This window comes from Phyllobates terribilis, unplaced genomic scaffold, assembly GCF_046119375.1.
Source record: "Phyllobates terribilis strain yellow unplaced genomic scaffold, ASM4611937v1 Scaffold_2__4_contigs__length_985480577, whole genome shotgun sequence".
Lineage (NCBI taxonomy): Eukaryota > Metazoa > Chordata > Amphibia > Anura > Dendrobatidae > Phyllobates > Phyllobates terribilis.
Genome location: NW_027362762.1, coordinates 818,335,826 through 818,354,947, shown reverse-complemented (window position 1 = coordinate 818,354,947; position 19,122 = coordinate 818,335,826). Strand labels below are relative to the sequence as shown.

The following is a 19,122-nucleotide window of genomic DNA, read 5'->3' as shown; positions in this document are numbered from 1 at the left end:
CTGCATGGAGGACTACGGGGGGGCCCACTATTCTGCATGGAGGACTACGGGGGGGCCCATTATTCTGCATGGAGGACTACGGGGGGGCCCATTATACTGTATACTGGTTGGCCCGCGACTTTGTCAAAGTTTTTCATTTTGGCCCTCTGCGTGTTTGAGTTTGACATCCCTGCTGTAGAAGGATCATCCTTATTTTCATGTGCACATGGAAACACGAGAAGCAATGAGATGAAACTGAAAGGGAGAAGATACAGATTAGATATTAGAAACAAACTGACAGTGAGGGTGATCAATGAGTGGAACAAGTGGCCACGAGAGGTGGCGAGTTCTCCTTCAATGGAAGTCTTCAAAGAGAGACTGGACAGACATCTGTCTGAGATGATCTAGTGACTCCTGCATTGAGCAGGTGGTTGGACACGATGACCCTGCAGGTCCCTTCCAACTCTAACATTCTATGAATCACGCCATTCCCTGCACCTGAGCGGAGTTTTCACACTAACATGAATGTTGGTTCATACAGCATGCAATTACCATTGCCTTAGAATTTCACCAATTTATCTATAGTATCTGAGAAATATAGACTAAAGCTGCTAACAGATAAGCTTTGTGAGGGGCATCATAATCCAGAACTACGGATTGCAGACAGCGATCCTAAATTCGGTATGACTGCAGTATCCTCTCCTAAAAACAGATTTGATTTTGTATGGTGGAAAGCAGGACAATATGGGCTAAGGAGTAATGGGTACTATTTCATGAGCTCTCTGGAGTCTCTGTAGACTGAAATAATCGTCTATAACAAGTGTAACTAAACTAAAAAGATTGTGTGAAGGGGGACTGGACTTTTATGAACTCTCAATCAGTAAAGATCTGACATCTATGCCAAGAACAAGGAGCTTTCAAGTGCCTGCTAATGGACAGACAGTTGCCACATTCGTGTAGCCAATTTTCAAGACGACCAGGAGCAATGGAAAAAAAAAAGCCAAAAAATAAGGATTGATTGTTCATAAAAGTGAAACACTGTCATACACATCAAGTACCATGAGTTGCTGAGGATTCCTTTCATGCCACCGTAGTTTGGATTTCCATACTTCATGTAATATTGGCTTCTTCGCGCTGCTCCCAGCTCTTTCTTGTCCTCTAAGAAACCAAAGACAGAGTAATAAATAAAAGATACTACCAAAAGTCAAATTATATTGTATGTAGGACCTGTGCTAGTAAAACAGTACATGGCAGCACAAATCTACAGCTGTCATTGTGCTCCGTCAGGTAGATTTTCTCACAAAGTTAATAAATCAAATGTTAGCAGCAGCTAATGTGCAAAATAAACGGGAAAAAACTACGTGCTTCATTAAAGCTTCAGCCCCTCCAAACAACAGGGACACCAGCAATCTGATACTGATATCATATCCATAGGATAACAACTGGATTTCATAACTTCTGTTTATTGACAGATAAAGAGCTGACAGTGAAGTAGGAAATATAGACCATATAGCTTTATGTGGGGTTCGCGGTTAGGAAAGCACAGCATGGGATTACAGCTGATTCTACCTGTATACTCTTTTGCTTCCTCCCCTGACCAGGAGCTGTGGTATGATCAGACCATGTTCTGTACACGGTCAGACACAGCCAGTACACAGGGAAACAGTTATAAGATTATCTCAGCTCAGGAACATTTTATTAACACATCCAACTGTGGAAATTATTATTAATACAATATCTATTGATTAAAATGTACTTTGTTTGTGGGAAAAAAACAAGCTAAATTTCTAATAAGATGTGTTTAGCAGCTATTCTATATCTGTCATGTAGGGAAGACACTGCCCAGGTGCTACCCCAACATGATGTAGAAAGTTCTACCCCAACATGCAGCACTATGCTTCTCTTATTTATTTATTTAACTCACTTATATAGCGCCATAAATTCCACAGCGCTTTACAGACATTATTGGCACTGTCCCCATTGGGGCTCAGAATCTACAATCCCTATCAGTATGTCTTTGGAGTGTGGGAGGAAACCGGAGAACCTGGAGGAAACCAACGCAAACACAGGGAGAACATACAAACTCCTTGCAGATGTTGTCCTTGGTGGGATTCGAACCCAGGACCCCAGTGCTGCAAGGCAGCAGTGCTAACCACTGAGCCACCGTGCTCCCGGTAAATCCCACTTTCCTGAATGAGGAGACTGAAGAACGCAGGCTCCTAGTCTATGTACCTTTGGTAGCGAATCTCATAATTAGCTGGTTCCCCTTGAATGTTTTCATGGAGAGCCGAATATCATTTCTCATTAGGGACTCTTGCTCTGCCTGGGAGAGAGTATCCATCTGAATGAAAAGGAAACAAATATAACCCTGTTTATCCACAGTATTCCCACAAAAGCTGTTTCTTGGAGTAATTCATCTATCGCATTATGTTGGAATGTGGCCTGAGAGCCGTTGTGCTGTGAATGGCATAAGCTTAATATTGTACCTCTGGCAAAACCAAAAAAGTAAGGTCTGCTTGATGTGCCTGAATTTCATGGTCCATGTATGGATCACATTTTCAGGACAGTCTAAGGGTCTCTATATCTGAATGTAACAGCCTCATAAGTAAGCAGACCAGCAGTCGGTCCAGAGATCAAGGTCTGTACATGGGGCTATGAAACTCGAGACTCGTGAAGCCAGCCTAAAATGTTCTCTTCATGTATAAATATATTGCTACATTATTTCCCGATCACAGGACCAGGTCATAATCACTCGTGTCCTGCCAATTTCCAAACCTTAAGGTGAACCTCATATTGAAGCCTTGCCAAATAGGAAATCCAGTCAAAATGATGTCACAGCCGCTCAGTCTGACCTCTGACAGACCAGAAAGTAAAGGCCATTTACCAGTTTTCACTGTTTTATTCCTGAAAATTTGACAATTAAGGACTATTTAAAGGCCCCTGAATCCGATGCCTTACAGCGTGCACCGCATACTTCCCGCCACATTTTGATTACACGTGTTCAGCCTCGCTCAATGCAAGTGAATGAGCGACGCCAAGGAAGTCTAGTCGGAATGTGACAGGAAGTGTGCAAATCGACTGCCCGCTCAAGTTTAAAATACCGGAGAATACTGACAGCGCGTGATGCGAACACTGTAAGGATTCAAGGGATGCCTCGTCTTCCGATAAAAGTCTGCAGTTACACTATGTAACTGCTGACGTTTATAAGAAGATAACCCCTTTAATGAACTAATAATGGAGTTTTGTAGCAAATGAAGCAGCCGACAAAAAAACAACAAAAAAACACACACCAAAAAGGGACTAATATGTACTTAATGGTCCGCTGCTTCCATGCTGATGCTTCCCTGGTCCCTTAGCGTATGGTCGCAGTCAGACGTCAAGAGAACATAGCTAAAACCATTAGAAAAAAAAAGGCTTGCACTGAACTATGGCACAAGATTTGTAAGGTATAAGGCTAGGGCTACAAATGTTGCTTAGACACATTAGATGTAATGATTTCCTATGGTGTCTCATTGTAACCTACTGTGACAGAGTCGCACACATTTCCAAATGTGTTGCATTGTCTGGTCACATGCGATATACTTACCATAGACTTATTTTCAACAAATCCAGCAAGTCACAGACAAAATGCACAAAATGTTTTTGTCGTGTAAGACATGCCGCCATGTAGCCCCGGCCTTACTCCTTTTCTTATTTTATGCCATTGTCAGCTGTTTACAGAAAAGCATCGTAAGCAATTTCCTAACAAATTATCAGCACGACACTTCTCAAGATGGATGGATTCCAAAATTGAAGCAGAGGGGGGACGCCAAATAACCTAACCTAGATGAGGACAATGTCAGCAAAAGGTTATGAGAAGGGGATGATTTAGTGACAAGGATACACAAGTCACGTTCTCAAAATGAGATTATAAGACACAGCAGGAAATGTGGAACATGGTATATACCCCAGCCGCAGCTGAGGGATCCATGAGGAATCTTTGTTTAGACACTGAAATAGAAGACTCTTCACTGTAGCCCTTCCAGGTCCTTTCGCACCGTAATGTCAAAGTTTAGTAGCTAATTAGGTGTGACATCTTAGTAAACTTGCCCTGTGGCATGGAGGTGGACCAGTGCGGCTCTGGGATTCAAGGGACTGTGCAGCTGTTCAAGGGCGACAAACACGTCCTGCCTCTTTTGCTGTAGATGCACTTTAGGTTATTATTGATGCATCCTGGTATAGTCATAGATAAGTAACCACCGGGGGTGGCCTACATGTGTAATGTTAGCAGTGGACATTTTACGCATGAAAACCTCCATAATGGAAACATGTATAAATTCACACCTTGCTCAAAACCTTCTTCTCAGACTCCTCTTCAGGATCACTGTGGTTTTCTTCTTCCACTTCCCCTTCTTCGGTCTCATCCCCGGAGCTGTCATTGTACCTATCTAGGAGAGAAGAACATGGGCAATGCACAATCCATAACTTGCCATGTGGTTTGCCGGCCAATAAAACATGCAATCAGCTTGTCATCAGGGAACCTAACGTTTTCCTTCACTGACCCCTATTTATGGGTTATCTATTCTTTTATACTTGAATGCATTTATTTTTGCAACTGGGCATTATTAAAAATATTGTACCGTTGACCTTCTACAGCCCATGTATCGCACGGTCTTGCTGGTTGCAGAATGAGCAGAGATTCCGTCAGTGAGATGTTTGCAAAGAAGAGTTTATAATGCTTATACTCCTTCTTCTGAATTCCTCTCAGAAGAACTAAGTATTATAAACCCCATTAATACTAGCTCACTGAAAAATTCTTAGTTGACTCACTCCTCAGCCAGAGACTATGTAAAACAGAGCCTATATAAAGAGAACTGTTTTTTTTAATGACACCCAATTGCATAAATGATCCAGCAAAAAAAAAAACAAAACTAAACTATCACAGACTGTGGCATACACTTTCAACACTGGTAAGGAGTCATTTAAAGTCCATGCACAGATAAGCCGGCTGGCCTGATATAGCTTATCTTGAAGAAAAAAATAAAATAATATTACTAATATTATTATTATTAATATATAATTGGCAACAGACATAAATCACATAATTACCAGATTTAGACTTTGCAGATACACCTTCCTCGCTTTTCTTGCTCTTCACATCTGTTGGCATAGTGCTTAAATTCAATAAGGCCCGAGCTGCAGTCACTTCATCAAGCCAAACTACATTGCCTGAAAGCAAGAAATTCCACATATATCACACTGTTAAACAAAGTCAGTCGTCAACATCTCTGCTTACCCAAACTTATCCACCAATAAACAGAAGGTTAAACATAGACCTCACTAAGCGCCTTCACTTCTCTGGATTCTGAACTATTGCTCCATGATGCGATAAAGCCGGTGTGTAATAGTGATAGAGTATAAATAGCACCCGATGGGAAGGGCGCGGGATCACACACTTATCCACACTGCCACTTGTAACACTGACAGTAAGGCTATGTTCCCATGAGGAGTATTTGGTGAGTTTTTGATGTTGCAGGTTAAATACTTGTTTTTCATTGGTTTTTTTTGTTTCTTTTAGGTGTCATGTTTGCTTTGTTTTTGATACTTCCTTATTGATATAAGTCATCTGCAGATCACATGCATTTTTTTACCTGCGAATTTTCCGCATCTAATGCAAGTCTATGGGAAAAATCTGCACAGAAAACTAAGCGTTCTCGCAAGAGAAATTGACATGTGGATTTCAAAAATGCACCGTAGATCAGTTTGCGGTGCGTGAAAACAAGATTGCTATAAATCCTATCCCCTTTGCTAGAACTGGAAGACGTTGCACATCCAAAACTCACCAAAAGCTCATTGTGGGAACTTAACCTGTAGCCTCTGCACACGTTAGACTGTTGACCGAACCTGTTGATATTGATGGCATTGTTCAACAATCTAATGTGTATAGGGAACTCTGGCAAGTTATTTTTGGGAATATATATTGATCTGACATGTCAGATTTCAGACGGACGATCTTTTTGTTCTCCCGGAGATAAGCTCTCTCATAGAGGACACAAGAGCATGCTCTTCTGTATGGGGGAGCCATCAAGATGGCTGCTGGGATTTAGACTTCGGTATGCAACTACATAATACAAGGAGAGGTTGTCAAACGCTAGATATCAGCTGATCGCTAGGGGGTCTGGCTGGGGGCGTTAATCGCTTGGGGGGTGTTCTTCATTACACAGCACTCAGTAAAGTCAATATTGCATTCGCCTGCTGTATCTCCTGAATGTAAATCCCTCCAGTTATGTAGATATACCGCCCCTGCAGCGGTGATCCATCTACAACTAGGCAGATTTAGTGTTTATTAATCTGGGACTGCTGAAAAATAAACCTGTGCCAGCTCTAATGGCAGGCATATTGGTTGTCTAACAGCTTTACAAAAAGAAGAAACATTTTAAAATATTTAATTTTAATTCCAAAGATAAATCCAATAACTTATTTGGTAAGGATTACTATGAACAATGAAATATACCTAATAATCACATCTCCTCAAACATTTCGGACGTGTATCAACTTACATGACGTATCATCCAGCCATTCAATGTAGCCGGGCGGATACTGTTTAAAGAAGGCAAATATATCTTGTGTGCTCATCTCATCCACACCACTGATGTGAAGGGTTTCCAGGCGGACTTTGGGAATTGCTGAAAAACACGAGGCATTAATGCTTTCTTCTTCTCTGCAATATTTCACTTAAAGGGGTATGCTCATCTCCAAGATCCTATCCCAATATATAGTAATAATATTAACAAATACCTCCAATTAGAAATCTAGTATAGTTTTTCTAATTCACTATGTTGCTTACTCCATGTGCAGGGCATCGCAGTAGGCTAGATATCCATGGTTACAACCACTCATAAATAGTGACAGTTGCTAGTGGTCGTAACCATGGATACCTAAGCTACTGCAATGCCTTCCACATGGGGTAAGCAACATAGGTTATCAGAAGAACTATACTACATTTCTAATTGGAGGTATTTGCTAATATTAATTTGATTACACCTACTACATATTGGGATAGTATCTTGGAGATGGGAATACCCCTTTAACCTATTAAAATGATCTTACAGTGAATGGAGACAAGACGAGAACAGAATGTCAGATAAGGCCGCAGGGAGTAAATGGGCCTGTGAAGTCCTGGCCTAGCAACACATCCTGAAACATGGGAGCAGTCTAACAGGCTTTCATCATTTCCTTCGGGATCACAAACGAGGATTGAGTTACCCAAAGGCCTGCATACAGGTGAATGAACATCACTTACACATGAACATAATAGTAGGTCACCGCCCAGGAAACCTAATAACAGTCTGAAATAGTGAGCTGGATTTCTATTCAGTCGGAAAAGATAATAGAGTCACAAGCGCCACCTGATTTTAGAGGACGTCCTCAGTGTAGAAGGACACAATTGAGTCAGGTAATATTTATAGATATACAAATAAAATATTCACCTTTTCTCATCATCTCGAGGTCCAATACAACATCTCTTTGATTATCGTTGACTTCTGCACGGAAGTGAAAACGCTTTGCTCTCTGCTCCTTCTTTTCAATGGCTTCCTGGTAGAAAAAAAAAAAAAGGAAGAAATTACATGATATTCTCATTAAGCTGCCATGGTTGGCCTACACACTTTAAAAGACAAAAAAGAAATGAAAGATTTAATAACAATAAATGCGGAGCAATGAGAATAACAACTAAAATAAAAACACTCCTCCTGAGGAAGCGACAAGAATGCGAAACGTGCGTTGGGGATCACGGCCGAGACACAGGTGGGACTGACACAATGGGTAAATACCTTTTATGAATATACTGTTATCAAACATACCGTGCCTGATTATAGCCCTTTCAAGGGATGACCAGGGACAATACCCATGATTGACATATCTTACTATATCAGTGCCACTTTATATGGTTACATGTCCAAATGCATAGGCAAAATTTTTTGCATTGATTTTGACCTTACACAATAGCAGTTTTTCATGAGTAGGTGTTCATAGAATTTTTTGTTCTATATGGCCATGTTTGAGCATATATAATATAAATCTAGGTCTGTTTGACATTACCAACTCAATTGTATCCTGACCCAAACCCCTTGGGATCTGATTCTTATTATCTGATTTTTACATGTACTCACTATATCTTTTTGTAAATATAATCATATGTATTCTATTTTTGAACTTTTAATTATGTACTTTAATAAAATCTAAAACCTTTTAGCACCATAGACTCTGGATCTCCCTATTGTGCATAAAATAAAAACACGTTACATGATCACCTATCCAGAGCCAATCACATCACACTGGAAGCGAGCGGAGACGACCCAACTCACCTGCTGAGACACGTGGACAATCATTAGGTATTCTGCACGTCGTAGTCTAATGACCAGGACACATGAATGATACCTGTCCATTATCCATGCGTCTGGTCAGGTGCTGGGCTGTAAAGTCATCAGTACTGAGGAATTGAGCAGCTCTGGATGGCACCAGATAATGAAAATGTCACAGGCCACTGTTCCTGCAAAATTCTAGCTGTGTACTCTGCCTTATCCTACAGTTCAGTTACATCCATACATTTCGATCCTTTGGATTATGGGCAGCTGTGTCACTAAATCTCCAGTCTGACCACAGAGCAGTGCCTGCTTTCTTTCTTTTGTAAACTGGAAGTCAGTGTTCAGTGTGTACAGGACCTGAACTACAGAATGACACCAACTATCAAATCCATCTGGACAGGTCTCAGCTCACTCTCAACACAACTGTTTATTTCTTGTTTCTCTAAATGTATCCCCCATGCAGCAAAAGAGATCACTTCTACGCTCTACATAAAAGAGCAGAGGTATAGGAGGTGGATCCACATGTGTCCATACAATCATCAGCTGCAGCGCTGATACACACTTGCGGGGTACACCATCTGCATGCGTTGTGTGCAGAATCTCCAGCTACTCACTGCCCCCTGCCTCCTGCTTGCAAGAGCTGACGGGGAGAAAAATATCAATCACAAGTTTCAGGTTTTACCTTTCTTCTTCAAGCTTTAGTGTATCTCAAGCGTAGACAATTGTAAGTTTTTGACTTTAGATCAAGCAAGCAGCAGACGGATGAGCAAGCAGTGTTTTTTTTTCTTTTTATAGATTAGACATTGAAGGGAATCTGTCACGTTTTGAGTGCAATCCGATCTCTGGACAGCATGGTACGGAGCAGGAGAGGATGAGCAGAATGATACATGGGTTTGTGGGAACGGATTCAGTGTAACTTGTATTTTAGTTATTGAAATCATTGATGCTTGTATGAATCTGAGTACACTGGGTGGTCCTATTCTAATATACACAGAAGACTGTCAATCACTGTGTAGGACCACCAGTGATTGACCCCTATCTTTGCATGCACGGTCTGGCAAAAGCTGAGACTAACATGGATGTTTAATCAGGCATTTTAAGAAAATATTGGCCAAAAAGTTAAAAAAAAACCTGTGCTTTAAGTTTTTGTTTATAATAACAACATGTGCAGCAGCCAATTACTGTACAGGAACATCACAATAATACGGCTGGGTCTACACATGTAGATTTTCTGCCCACAATGGGAGCTGATTGTAGACGTAAATCTATCGGTGTGTAGTTAAGGAGCATTGGCATAGGCTGATGCAAACTGTATACAACACATCTTGTTGGCAGCACATCCCCTGTTCACACTACAAGCACTGACGACAAGGATTATTTTTAAAATATGAATAAGCGATCCAATCAGCCAAAAAACTAGCATTTTGACTGCCCCCCAGGCCGACCGGTAGGTAAGCATGGGCCAATGAAAGGGTCTTATGAGTGCTAGTTAGATCAGTAATCCGCCTGTGTAAAAAGGATCTCAAAAGGAGCTCTCCAGTGGATTTTATTTTCCTGTATGCCACCATGAATGCGTGTAACTAGTGTAGTAACAATAAGCATTTTTTGTCCTATATGGCCATGTTTGAGCATATATAATATCTGGTCTGCTCTGTGGTTGCTGAGCGAGTATGAATACTCTCAACTTAAGAACAAGGCTCACAGACTTATATTAACACTATAACCGCCGCTCCACCCAGTAATCCGGCAGGTTATAGAGACGGTCAAGTGAGGCTGGGGCATATATGGTGAGAAGACTGCAGCCGGTGACCACGATAATACACTAATTACACTTACATACATCATCGCTGGCATACGGTAAAATAGGAAACAAAAAAAAAAAAAAAATCACCCGAGTGCTCCTTTACCTTACTGATGTGTCAATGTAGAAAAACGACTGACCGCTGCAGGAAAGCGACAAATGATCAGGACGCTCAGTTGAAAACAAGGCAGCAATAGAGACATCGCTGGGATTTTACAATTTGGCTGACACCCATTGTCTTGGTAATGTAAATCATTAGTTATGTATTTAGCAATGAAACCTACAAATACATAATGGAGACGTCACTGCAGCGTCACAATCCATTTACTAATAGGAAGAGATACGCTCGATATTTACCTTCGAAGTGACATCAATGCCAGTGATAAAAGCTCCAGCTTTATTTTCATATCGCCTGGTACTGCCCTAAAATACAGAAGAAGCACAAGGTCTAGTAACCCATCAGAAGACTCATTATACAGCCACGCGTATTACACATGACACAACCACATCCTTAGCATCCGGGTGTGCTGTACGGAGGCCCCTCCGCCAACAGAGCGTCCAGCAACCGAGAGGGCAAAGGCATTACCCAGAATAAACACAGAACTAGGAGCACCCAAAATAATCAGTCAAATACTACTACATTTAACCCCTTATGAGCAGGCTTTAATGGCCCCATCAATTTTTTTGCCTCTCATCCAGCACACGTAACCTTTTTATTTTTCCACTGACACGGCGGAGGTGGGGTTTTATTTGGGAGAAATTGTATTTTTCTTAGTGCTGTTTATAGGCACAAATGACTATATATTTTTTTAGATCTGAATACACAATCAAGCATTTTATACTTTATATTATTATTTTAAAGTATTCACAACTCAGACTAGAAGGGTCTGTTGGGAGTTAATTCTTTAAAGAGTTAATTGTTTTAAATTTTTATTTCAGAAGTGAATCGCCTATATTAAAATAATGGTGTAATATATTTTAGCAAAGAAATCTTCTTTCTCCTCCTGGACTGATCTTTCACTCTCAATTCATAGGTAAAATTTGTATTCAGTGAAGACAGATGGTCCCAGTAATGAGATAGGAGGTTGGTGCTTATGAAGTTCTATGGAGAGGAGGGAGGAGCTAGAGGCAGACAGTCATTCTGCTGCAAGTCCTCCTGAAATTACACTTACGCTTTCAATGGGTTGTTCTAGAGTTCATAAATGTGTAAAACTGCAACGGGATTGTAAAAGAAGCAAATTTGCAATTTCTCACTTATTAAAAAGAATGTGTTCTCAAGAACGGAAGGATTAGTAATTTTATAGTGTAATTTAGTGTACAGCTCATTGCTTGGCTTAGCTTTACCCATCAGTCCCAGCATGGTCGGTTACCTAGGTAAGGAGCACATGGCGCGAGCAAACTATGCTTTGTAGCCTTGTCACGCGGATCTGGTCAGCTTCAGTCTCTTTGTGCTGCTCTCATGCTGCAGAGGTAAAGCGACCTCTGCTAGCAGCTTGGGAGCAAGCACAACTCGGACGAGCGGTGTGACTATGTCAATCGTCATGGGTGCACCGCCCACCGCAGAGCAGCAAGCCTAGGGCCATGCACACTTGAAGATACATCTTGAGAAAACCCCTTTAAGGTTGCACAGATATCTAATATATAGGTTTCTATGTACAGGTCCATCTCAATAAATTAGAATATCATCAAAAAGTTAATTTATTTCAGTTCTTCAATACAAAAAGTGAAACTCATATTATATAGTCATTACAGAGTGATCTATTTCAAGTGTTTATTTCTGTTAATATTGATGATTATGGCTTACAACCAATGAAAGCACAAAAGTCATTATCTCAGAAAATTAGAATACTTTATAACAGCTTGAAAAATATTTTTAAAATCTGAAATGTATGTACAGTAAAATGTCTTTTATTCACACAAAGCAGAATAAGGATACAACAGAAAGCATAGAATACTAAGGCAATGCTTTGCATGGATTCTGTACTCCGCTCTGTGTGTGCTCCTGTCTCCTGAGCTCCGACATTCTCGGGATCTTTTGAGCAATCAGTGGGAATCTCGACTCATGTCACATTGCAGCACCACCCCTAATGATCGCCATTGGGATTGCACTATCATCCTCTGTTGTATTTTTGGAAGAGCAATTGTCATCAGTGTCAAAAACAGAGTGTTGCAAGATGACCTGACAATGGCTGACCGCTCATTCAGCTGACAGTCTTCTCCGCTGACCCCGTCCCCATACACACACATGCTTGGTTCCGGTGAGCGTGCACGAGTTGTCAGTGGGGAGAGGAGCATAAGCCATTGCCAAACACCTCTTGTGGCAGCTTATCTCCATTGAAAACAAAGGATTAGACATGTTGAAACTTGTTTGCACTTCTTGTGTCCAACAATAAAATACAGATAAGGCTGTGTGCCCACTATGTGTTTTTTAAGCATTTCCGCAGCGGCAATTCCGTGGCAGAAACACTTGGTAGAAGGTCTGCCATGTTCCCCAATGATAATCCGCATGTGCTGTGCACATGATGCAGAAATATCCGCTGCGGAAAAATCCACTACCAATTATTTTGAGGAATCGCAGCTTTTCGCCGCCATTGACTTGCATTGGAACGCATGACATCCGCATCACTGCATCTGCAGATGCGGATATATCGTGTGGCTCAATGTGCTGATGCTACCCGGGTTTGGAGAAGAGGACACTCTCCTTCGGAACCGGGTACCATAGTACCTGTAAAAAAAAAAAGAATAAAATAAAAAATATACATTATACTCACCTTCTGATGGCCCCCGGTTGTCCATAGCGATCCGTTCTGGCTTTCCGGCAGCCGTTTGCATGGATTTATATAGTGTGACCAAGTTGTCAAGCACTTTCCAAGTGATGCTAAAATCGCTTGGAAAGCGCTTGTCAATCCGCATGCAGAAATGCAAGTGAAGACCGCTTCACATCCGCTTGTCCCTGGCAGGAAAAACACATGTACAATCCGCATGGACAATCCGCATGGACAATCCGCATGTGTTTTTTCTGCCAGGGAGATGCAGAAACGCTCAGGAAAAATCCGGAGTATTTCTGCATCGTGGGCACATAGTCTAATACAAATTTTTTAAATAAGAGGAATTATCTGATTTAGAATAAAAAATGCAAATTTTGTTTAACAACCGCACCTCTTTGTTCTGCTGGTGATCCGATGTAAACACTGTTAGCCTGTGGCCGCAGCAGGCACAGGTGTACTGCTGGCACCAATGCTCAGCCATCAGGGCCATGATGCCAATGATGCCAGTAGTGGCACGTGATGGTTTACAAGCAGACAACGTGTGGCTGCAATAAAGGGGAGGATGGCTAGCGCTGGATCGCGGGGGGAAGGAACAGGCAAGTATTGGCTTTTTTTTTTTAATTTTACATTTGCAGTTGTTTAAAGGGAGACAACAATCACCTCCAAAACACAATGTACACTGAGCACACTCTCATATGGGGACTTCCCTCCCTATAATAATAAAATCACACTTTTACATTTATATAGATTTGTAAATCAGTCCCTCTGTTGTGTAGGAAAAGATCTTTATTCCCTTATGCTAATTAGGGGGCTCAGTGCCCTGCTTGCACGGCTGAGCAGTGTCGGTGCACCATCCCGCCGCCTGTATTTGGATATCCCACCTCTGGTGATTGACAGTGCTAGCTTCCCCCAAGCCAGCGCTCTCTCAGGAGACAGCTGATGTCTGCGCTCACTCACTGTCAGCGTTCCTATATTGGAGTGTGTGCGCACAGCTCTCCTCTCTGCTTATCTGATATTCTGAAGAGATAGCAGCTGCCCTGATAGAACAAATACTACAGGATTATACTGCAGGGTCACAGCCGGAGACCCCATGTGATATCTGCAGCCAATCGCTGGCCTTGGGCTGTATACCGCGGAGGCCTGTCACTGGCTGTAGACGTCACATGGGGGATTTACGGGCGGTGATGCCAGCAGTAAACTGTACACCGGTGAGGACGCTCTGCAGGATTTCACAGAATTTGGACAAAGTTTTTAAAAGGTCTTCAGAGAATCAACATTACGTAGTAACACGACAGGAGATCAGCGTCTGATAACTGCCCCCAACCATCCTGAGAACAGGGGTCCCATGTCCTTAGGTCGAATGAATAGGTGGCCAGGCATGGTGGGCAGCTGCTCTATGGTAGGAGATAGCAGCGCGCTGCAGAACTGGATGGAACTATACATTTACTACATGAACCCTCAGCACACTCGCAACCCAAAGCACCCCTCTCCGGTCCATACCCCCCACACCCCTCTCCGGTCCATATCACCCCCCCCCCCCCCGCACCGCACACCCCTCTCCGGTCCATATCCCCCCCGCACCGCACACCCATCTCCGGTCCATATCCCCCCCCCCGCACCGCACACCCATCTCCGGTCCATACCCCCCCCCGCACACCCATCTCCGGTCCATACCCCCCCCCGCACACCCATCTCCGGTCCATACCCCCCCCCCCCGCACACCCATCTCCGGTCCATACCCCCCCCCCCCGCACACCCATCTCCGGTCCATACCCCCCCCCCCCCCCGCACACCCATCTCCGGTCCATACCCCCCCCCCCCCGCACACCCCTCTCCGGTCCATACCCCCCCCCCCCCGCACACCCATCTCCGGTCCATACCCCCCCCCCCCCGCACACCCCTCTCCGGTCCATACCCCCCCCCCGCACACCCCTCTCCGGTCCATACCCCCCCCCGCACACCCCTCTCCGGTCCATACCCCCCCCCGCACACCCCTCTCCGGTCCATACCCCCCCCCGCACACCCCTCTCCGGTCCATACCCCCCCCCGCACACCCCTCTCCGGTCCATACCCCCCCCCGCACACCCCTCTCCGGTCCATACCCCCCCCCGCACACCCCTCTCCAGTCCATACCCCCCCCCTCCGCACACCCCTCTCCAGTCCATACCCCCCCCTCCGCACACCACCCCTCTCCGGTCCATACCCCCCCGATGCATATCCCGCACCGCACACCCCTCTCCGGTCCATATCCCTCCCCCCCCGCACACCCCTCTCCGGTCCATATCCCCCCCCCGCACACCCCTCTCCGGTCCATATCCCCCCGCACCGCACACCCCTCTCCGGTCCATATCCCCCCGCACACCCCTCTCCGGTCCATATCCCCCCGCACACCCCTCTCCGGTCCATATCCCCCCGCACCGCACACCCCTCTCCGGTCCATACCCCCCCCGCACACCCCTCTCCGGTCCATACCCCCCACCGCACACCCCTCTCCGGTCCATACCCCCCCCCCCTCGCACACCCCTCTCCAGTCCATACCCCCCGGTGCATATCCCGCACCGCACACCCCTCTCCGGTCCATACCCCCCCTCCGCACACCCCTCTCCGGTCCATACCCCCCCCCGCACACCCCTCTCCGGTCCATACCACCCCCCCCCGCACACCCCTCTCCGGTCCATACCACCCCCCCCCCGCACACCCCTCTCCGGTCCATACCACCCCCCCCGCACACCCCTCTCCGGTCCATACCACCCCCTCCGCACACCCCTCTCCGGTCCATACCCCCCCCGCACACCCCTCTCCGGTCCATACCACCCCCCCCCCGCACACCCCTCTCCGGTCCATACCACCCCCCCCCGCACACCCCTCTCCGGTCCATACCACCCCCCCCGCACACCCCTCTCCGGTCCATACCACCCCCCCCCGCACACCCCTCTCCGGTCCATACCACCCCCCCCGCACACCCCTCTCCGGTCCATACCAACCCCTCCGGTCCATATCCACCCACCACCGCTCACCCCTTTCCGGTCCATATCCCCCCCCACCACCGCTCACCCCTTTCCGGTCCATATCCCCCCCCGCACACCCCTCTCCGGTCCACCCCCCCCCGCACACCCCTCTCCGGTCCATACCCCCCCCCCCCGCACACCCCTCTCCGGTCCATACCCCCCCCCCCGCACACCCCTCTCCGGTCCATACCACCCCCCCCGCACACCCCTCTCCGGTCCATACCACCCCCCCCGCACACCCCTCTCCGGTCCATACCACCCCCCCCGCACACCCCTCTCCGGTCCATACCACCCCCCGCCACACCCCTCTCCGTCCATACCAACCCCTCCGGTCCATATCCACCCCACCACCGCTCACCCCTTTCCGGTCCATATCCCCCCACCACCACCGCTCACCCCTTTCCGGTCCATATCCCCCCCCCCCCCGCACACCCCTCCTCTCCGGTCCATACCCCCCCCCCCCCGCACACCCCTCCCTCTCCGGTCCATGCCCCCCCCCCGCACACCCCTCCTCTCCGGTCCATGCCCCCCCCCTCTCCGGTCCATACCCCCCCGCACACCCCTCTCCGGTCCATACCCCCCGCACACCCCTCTCCGGTCCATACCACCCCCCCCTCTCCGGTCCATACCACCCCCCCCGCACACCCCTCTCCGGTCCATACCACCCCCCCGCACACCCCTCTCCGGTCCACCCCCCCCGCACACCCCTCTCCGGTCCATCCCCCCCCCCCGCACACCCCTCTCCGGTCCATACCACCCCCCCCCCGCACACCCCTCTCCGGTCCATACCACCCCCCCCCGCACACCCCTCTCCGGTCCATACCAACCCCTCCGGTCCATATCCACCCCACCACCGCTCACCCCTTTCCGGTCCATATCCCCCCCCACCACCGCTCACCCCTTTCCGGTCCATATCCCCCCCCCACCACCGCACACCCCTTTCCGGTCCATATCCCCCCCCCACCACCGCACACCCCTTTCCGGTCCATATCCCCCCCCACCACCGCACACCCCTTTCCGGTCCATATCCCCCCCCACCACCGCACACCCTTCTCCGGTCCATATCCCCCCCCCACACCACCGCACACCCTTCTCCGGTCCATATCCCCCCCCCCACACCACCGCACACCCTTCTCCGGTCCATATCCCCCCCCCCCACACCACCGCACACCCTTCTCCGGTCCATATCCCCCCCCACACCACCGCACACCCTTCTCCGGTCCATATCTCCCCCCCCCACACCACCGCACACCCTTCTCCGGTCCATATCCCCACCACCGCACACCCCTCTCCGGTCCATATCCCCCCCTCACCGCACACCCTTCTCCGGTCCATATCCCCACCACCGCACACCCCTCTCCGGTCCATATCCCCCCCCACCACCGCACACCCCTCTCCGGTCCATACCCCCCCCCACCACCGCACACCCCTCTCCGGTCCATACCCCCCCGCACACCCCTCTCCGGTCCATACCCCCCACACCGCACACCCCTCTCCGGTCCATACCCCCCGCACACCCCTCTCCGGTCCATACCCCCCCGCACACCCCTCTCCGGTCCATACCCCCCCGCACCCCCTCTCCGGTCCATACCCCCCCGCACACCCCTCTCCGGTCCATACCCCCCCGCACACCCCTCTCCGGTCCATACCTCCCCCGCACACCCCTCTCCGGTCCATACCCCCCCCCCCGCACACCCCTCTCCGGTCCATACCCCCCCCCCCCGCACACCCCTCTCCGGTCCATACCCCCCCCGCACACCCCTCTCCGGTCCATACCCCCCCCCCGCCACACCCCTCTCCTGGTCCATACCCCCCCCCCCGCACACCCTCTCCGGTCCATACCCCCCCCCCCCCGCACACCCCTCTCCGGTCCATACCCCCCGCACACCCCTCTCCGGTCCATACCCCCCCGCACACCCCTCTCCGGTCCATACCCCCCCCGCAAACCCCTCTCCGGTCCATACCCCCCCCCCCCGCACACCCTTCTCCGATCCTTATTGCCCCCCGCACACCCCTCTCCGGTCCATACCCCCCGCACACCCTTCTCCGATCCTTATTGCCCCCCCGCACACCCTTCTCCGATCCTTATTGCCCCCCCCGCACACCCTTCTCCGATCCTTATTGCCCCCCCGCACACCCTTCTCCGATCCTTATTGCCCCCCCCGCACACCCTTCTCCGATCCTTATTGCCCCCCCGCACACCCTTCTCCGATCCTTATTGCCCCCCCCGCACACCCTTCTCCGATCCTTATTGCCCCCCCCGCACACCCTTCTCCGATCCTTATTGCCCCCCCGCACACCCTTCTCCGATCCTTATTGCCCCCCCGCACACCCTTCTCCGATCCTTATTGCCCCCCCCGCACACCCTTCTCCGATCCTTATTGCCCCCCCCGCACACCCTTCTCCGATCCTTATTGCCCCCCGCACACCCTTCTCCGATCCTTATTGCCCCCCCCCCCCCCTTTCTCCAGTCCATGGTGGACCCTTCCCCACCTCTGGTCCATATATGACCCCCCTACACGACCCATATTCCCCTCCAGGTCCAAAGTGAGCACCCCCTCTGTTTCATATTCCCCCCGGTTCATAATGAGCCCCCATCCCTCCCAGTCCATAGTGATCCCACTCCCGCCCCCCAGTCTATAGTGAGCTCCCCATCCCCTGTCCCTCTGGGCTCGGCCTGCCATGTAGTCCCAGCAGGGCGGCAGTGATGGCCGCACACATACGCTCTTCTCCACAACGATCTCACTTCTCACTGCACAGACAGCATGTAACCGGCCATCAGCTCCTCACATACCGAAACCCCCTCCGGAGGGGAACTCTTGTCTGGCGCGGTCTCCACCTCCCCTTCCTCCACTTCCATAGGTTCCGGTTCATTAATGCCTCCAGCTCCCGATTTCACTGACACCCGCAGTCCCCGGACCGCCGCCATCTCCTCGGCTAGACCGACAAACGCAGCCAGGCTCTCAGTGTTCCGCCGGTGGTCATAGAGTGCTAGGTGTCCTGGCTAGACGTTACGCAGCACATGACCCTCGGTAAACGCTAGAATGTATGGGCTCCTTCCAGGTATGACGTTATTTCCGGGGGGCGTGTCCTGACGGTGCATTATGGGCGTGTTCTAGTTTAGCACATGAACCACAGTCTCAGGCAGAGAGACACAGCTGCCGGTGAAACTGCTCGAGGAGGTCAGTGCTGCGGGCTTAGTGGGGACATTGGGGTCATGC

The 19,122-nt window shown here is 48.5% G+C and overlaps 1 protein-coding gene and 1 long non-coding RNA gene across 3 annotated transcripts in view; one reads left to right on the top strand and one right to left on the bottom strand.

Annotated features, from left to right (window-relative positions):
- NCBP3 (nuclear cap binding subunit 3) overlaps nucleotides 1-18,995 on the bottom strand; it is a 28,671-nt gene extending 9,676 nt beyond the window's left edge. The window contains exons 1-8 of one of the 2 annotated variants that reach the window (XM_073667660.1): nucleotides 18,696-18,995; nucleotides 10,483-10,548; nucleotides 7,449-7,554; nucleotides 6,519-6,644; nucleotides 5,068-5,187; nucleotides 4,303-4,406; nucleotides 2,212-2,320; nucleotides 1,038-1,137 (exon numbers count right to left, since the gene is read on the bottom strand). In XM_073667660.1, coding sequence (XP_073523761.1) covers nucleotides 1,038-1,137; nucleotides 2,212-2,320; nucleotides 4,303-4,406; nucleotides 5,068-5,187; nucleotides 6,519-6,644; nucleotides 7,449-7,554; nucleotides 10,483-10,548; nucleotides 18,696-18,830 — 866 coding nt within the window. In that variant the 5' untranslated portion in view covers nucleotides 18,831-18,995. The remainder of the gene's footprint in view (nucleotides 1-1,037; nucleotides 1,138-2,211; nucleotides 2,321-4,302; nucleotides 4,407-5,067; nucleotides 5,188-6,518; nucleotides 6,645-7,448; nucleotides 7,555-10,482; nucleotides 10,549-18,695) is intronic. The other variant, XM_073667659.1, reaches the window with a different exon arrangement.
- The window catches only part of LOC141230978 (uncharacterized), a 3,820-nt gene continuing 3,600 nt past the window's right edge, over nucleotides 18,903-19,122 (top strand). The window contains exon 1 of the long non-coding RNA XR_012297400.1: nucleotides 18,903-19,083. This is a non-coding gene — a long non-coding RNA (uncharacterized lncRNA). The remainder of the gene's footprint in view (nucleotides 19,084-19,122) is intronic.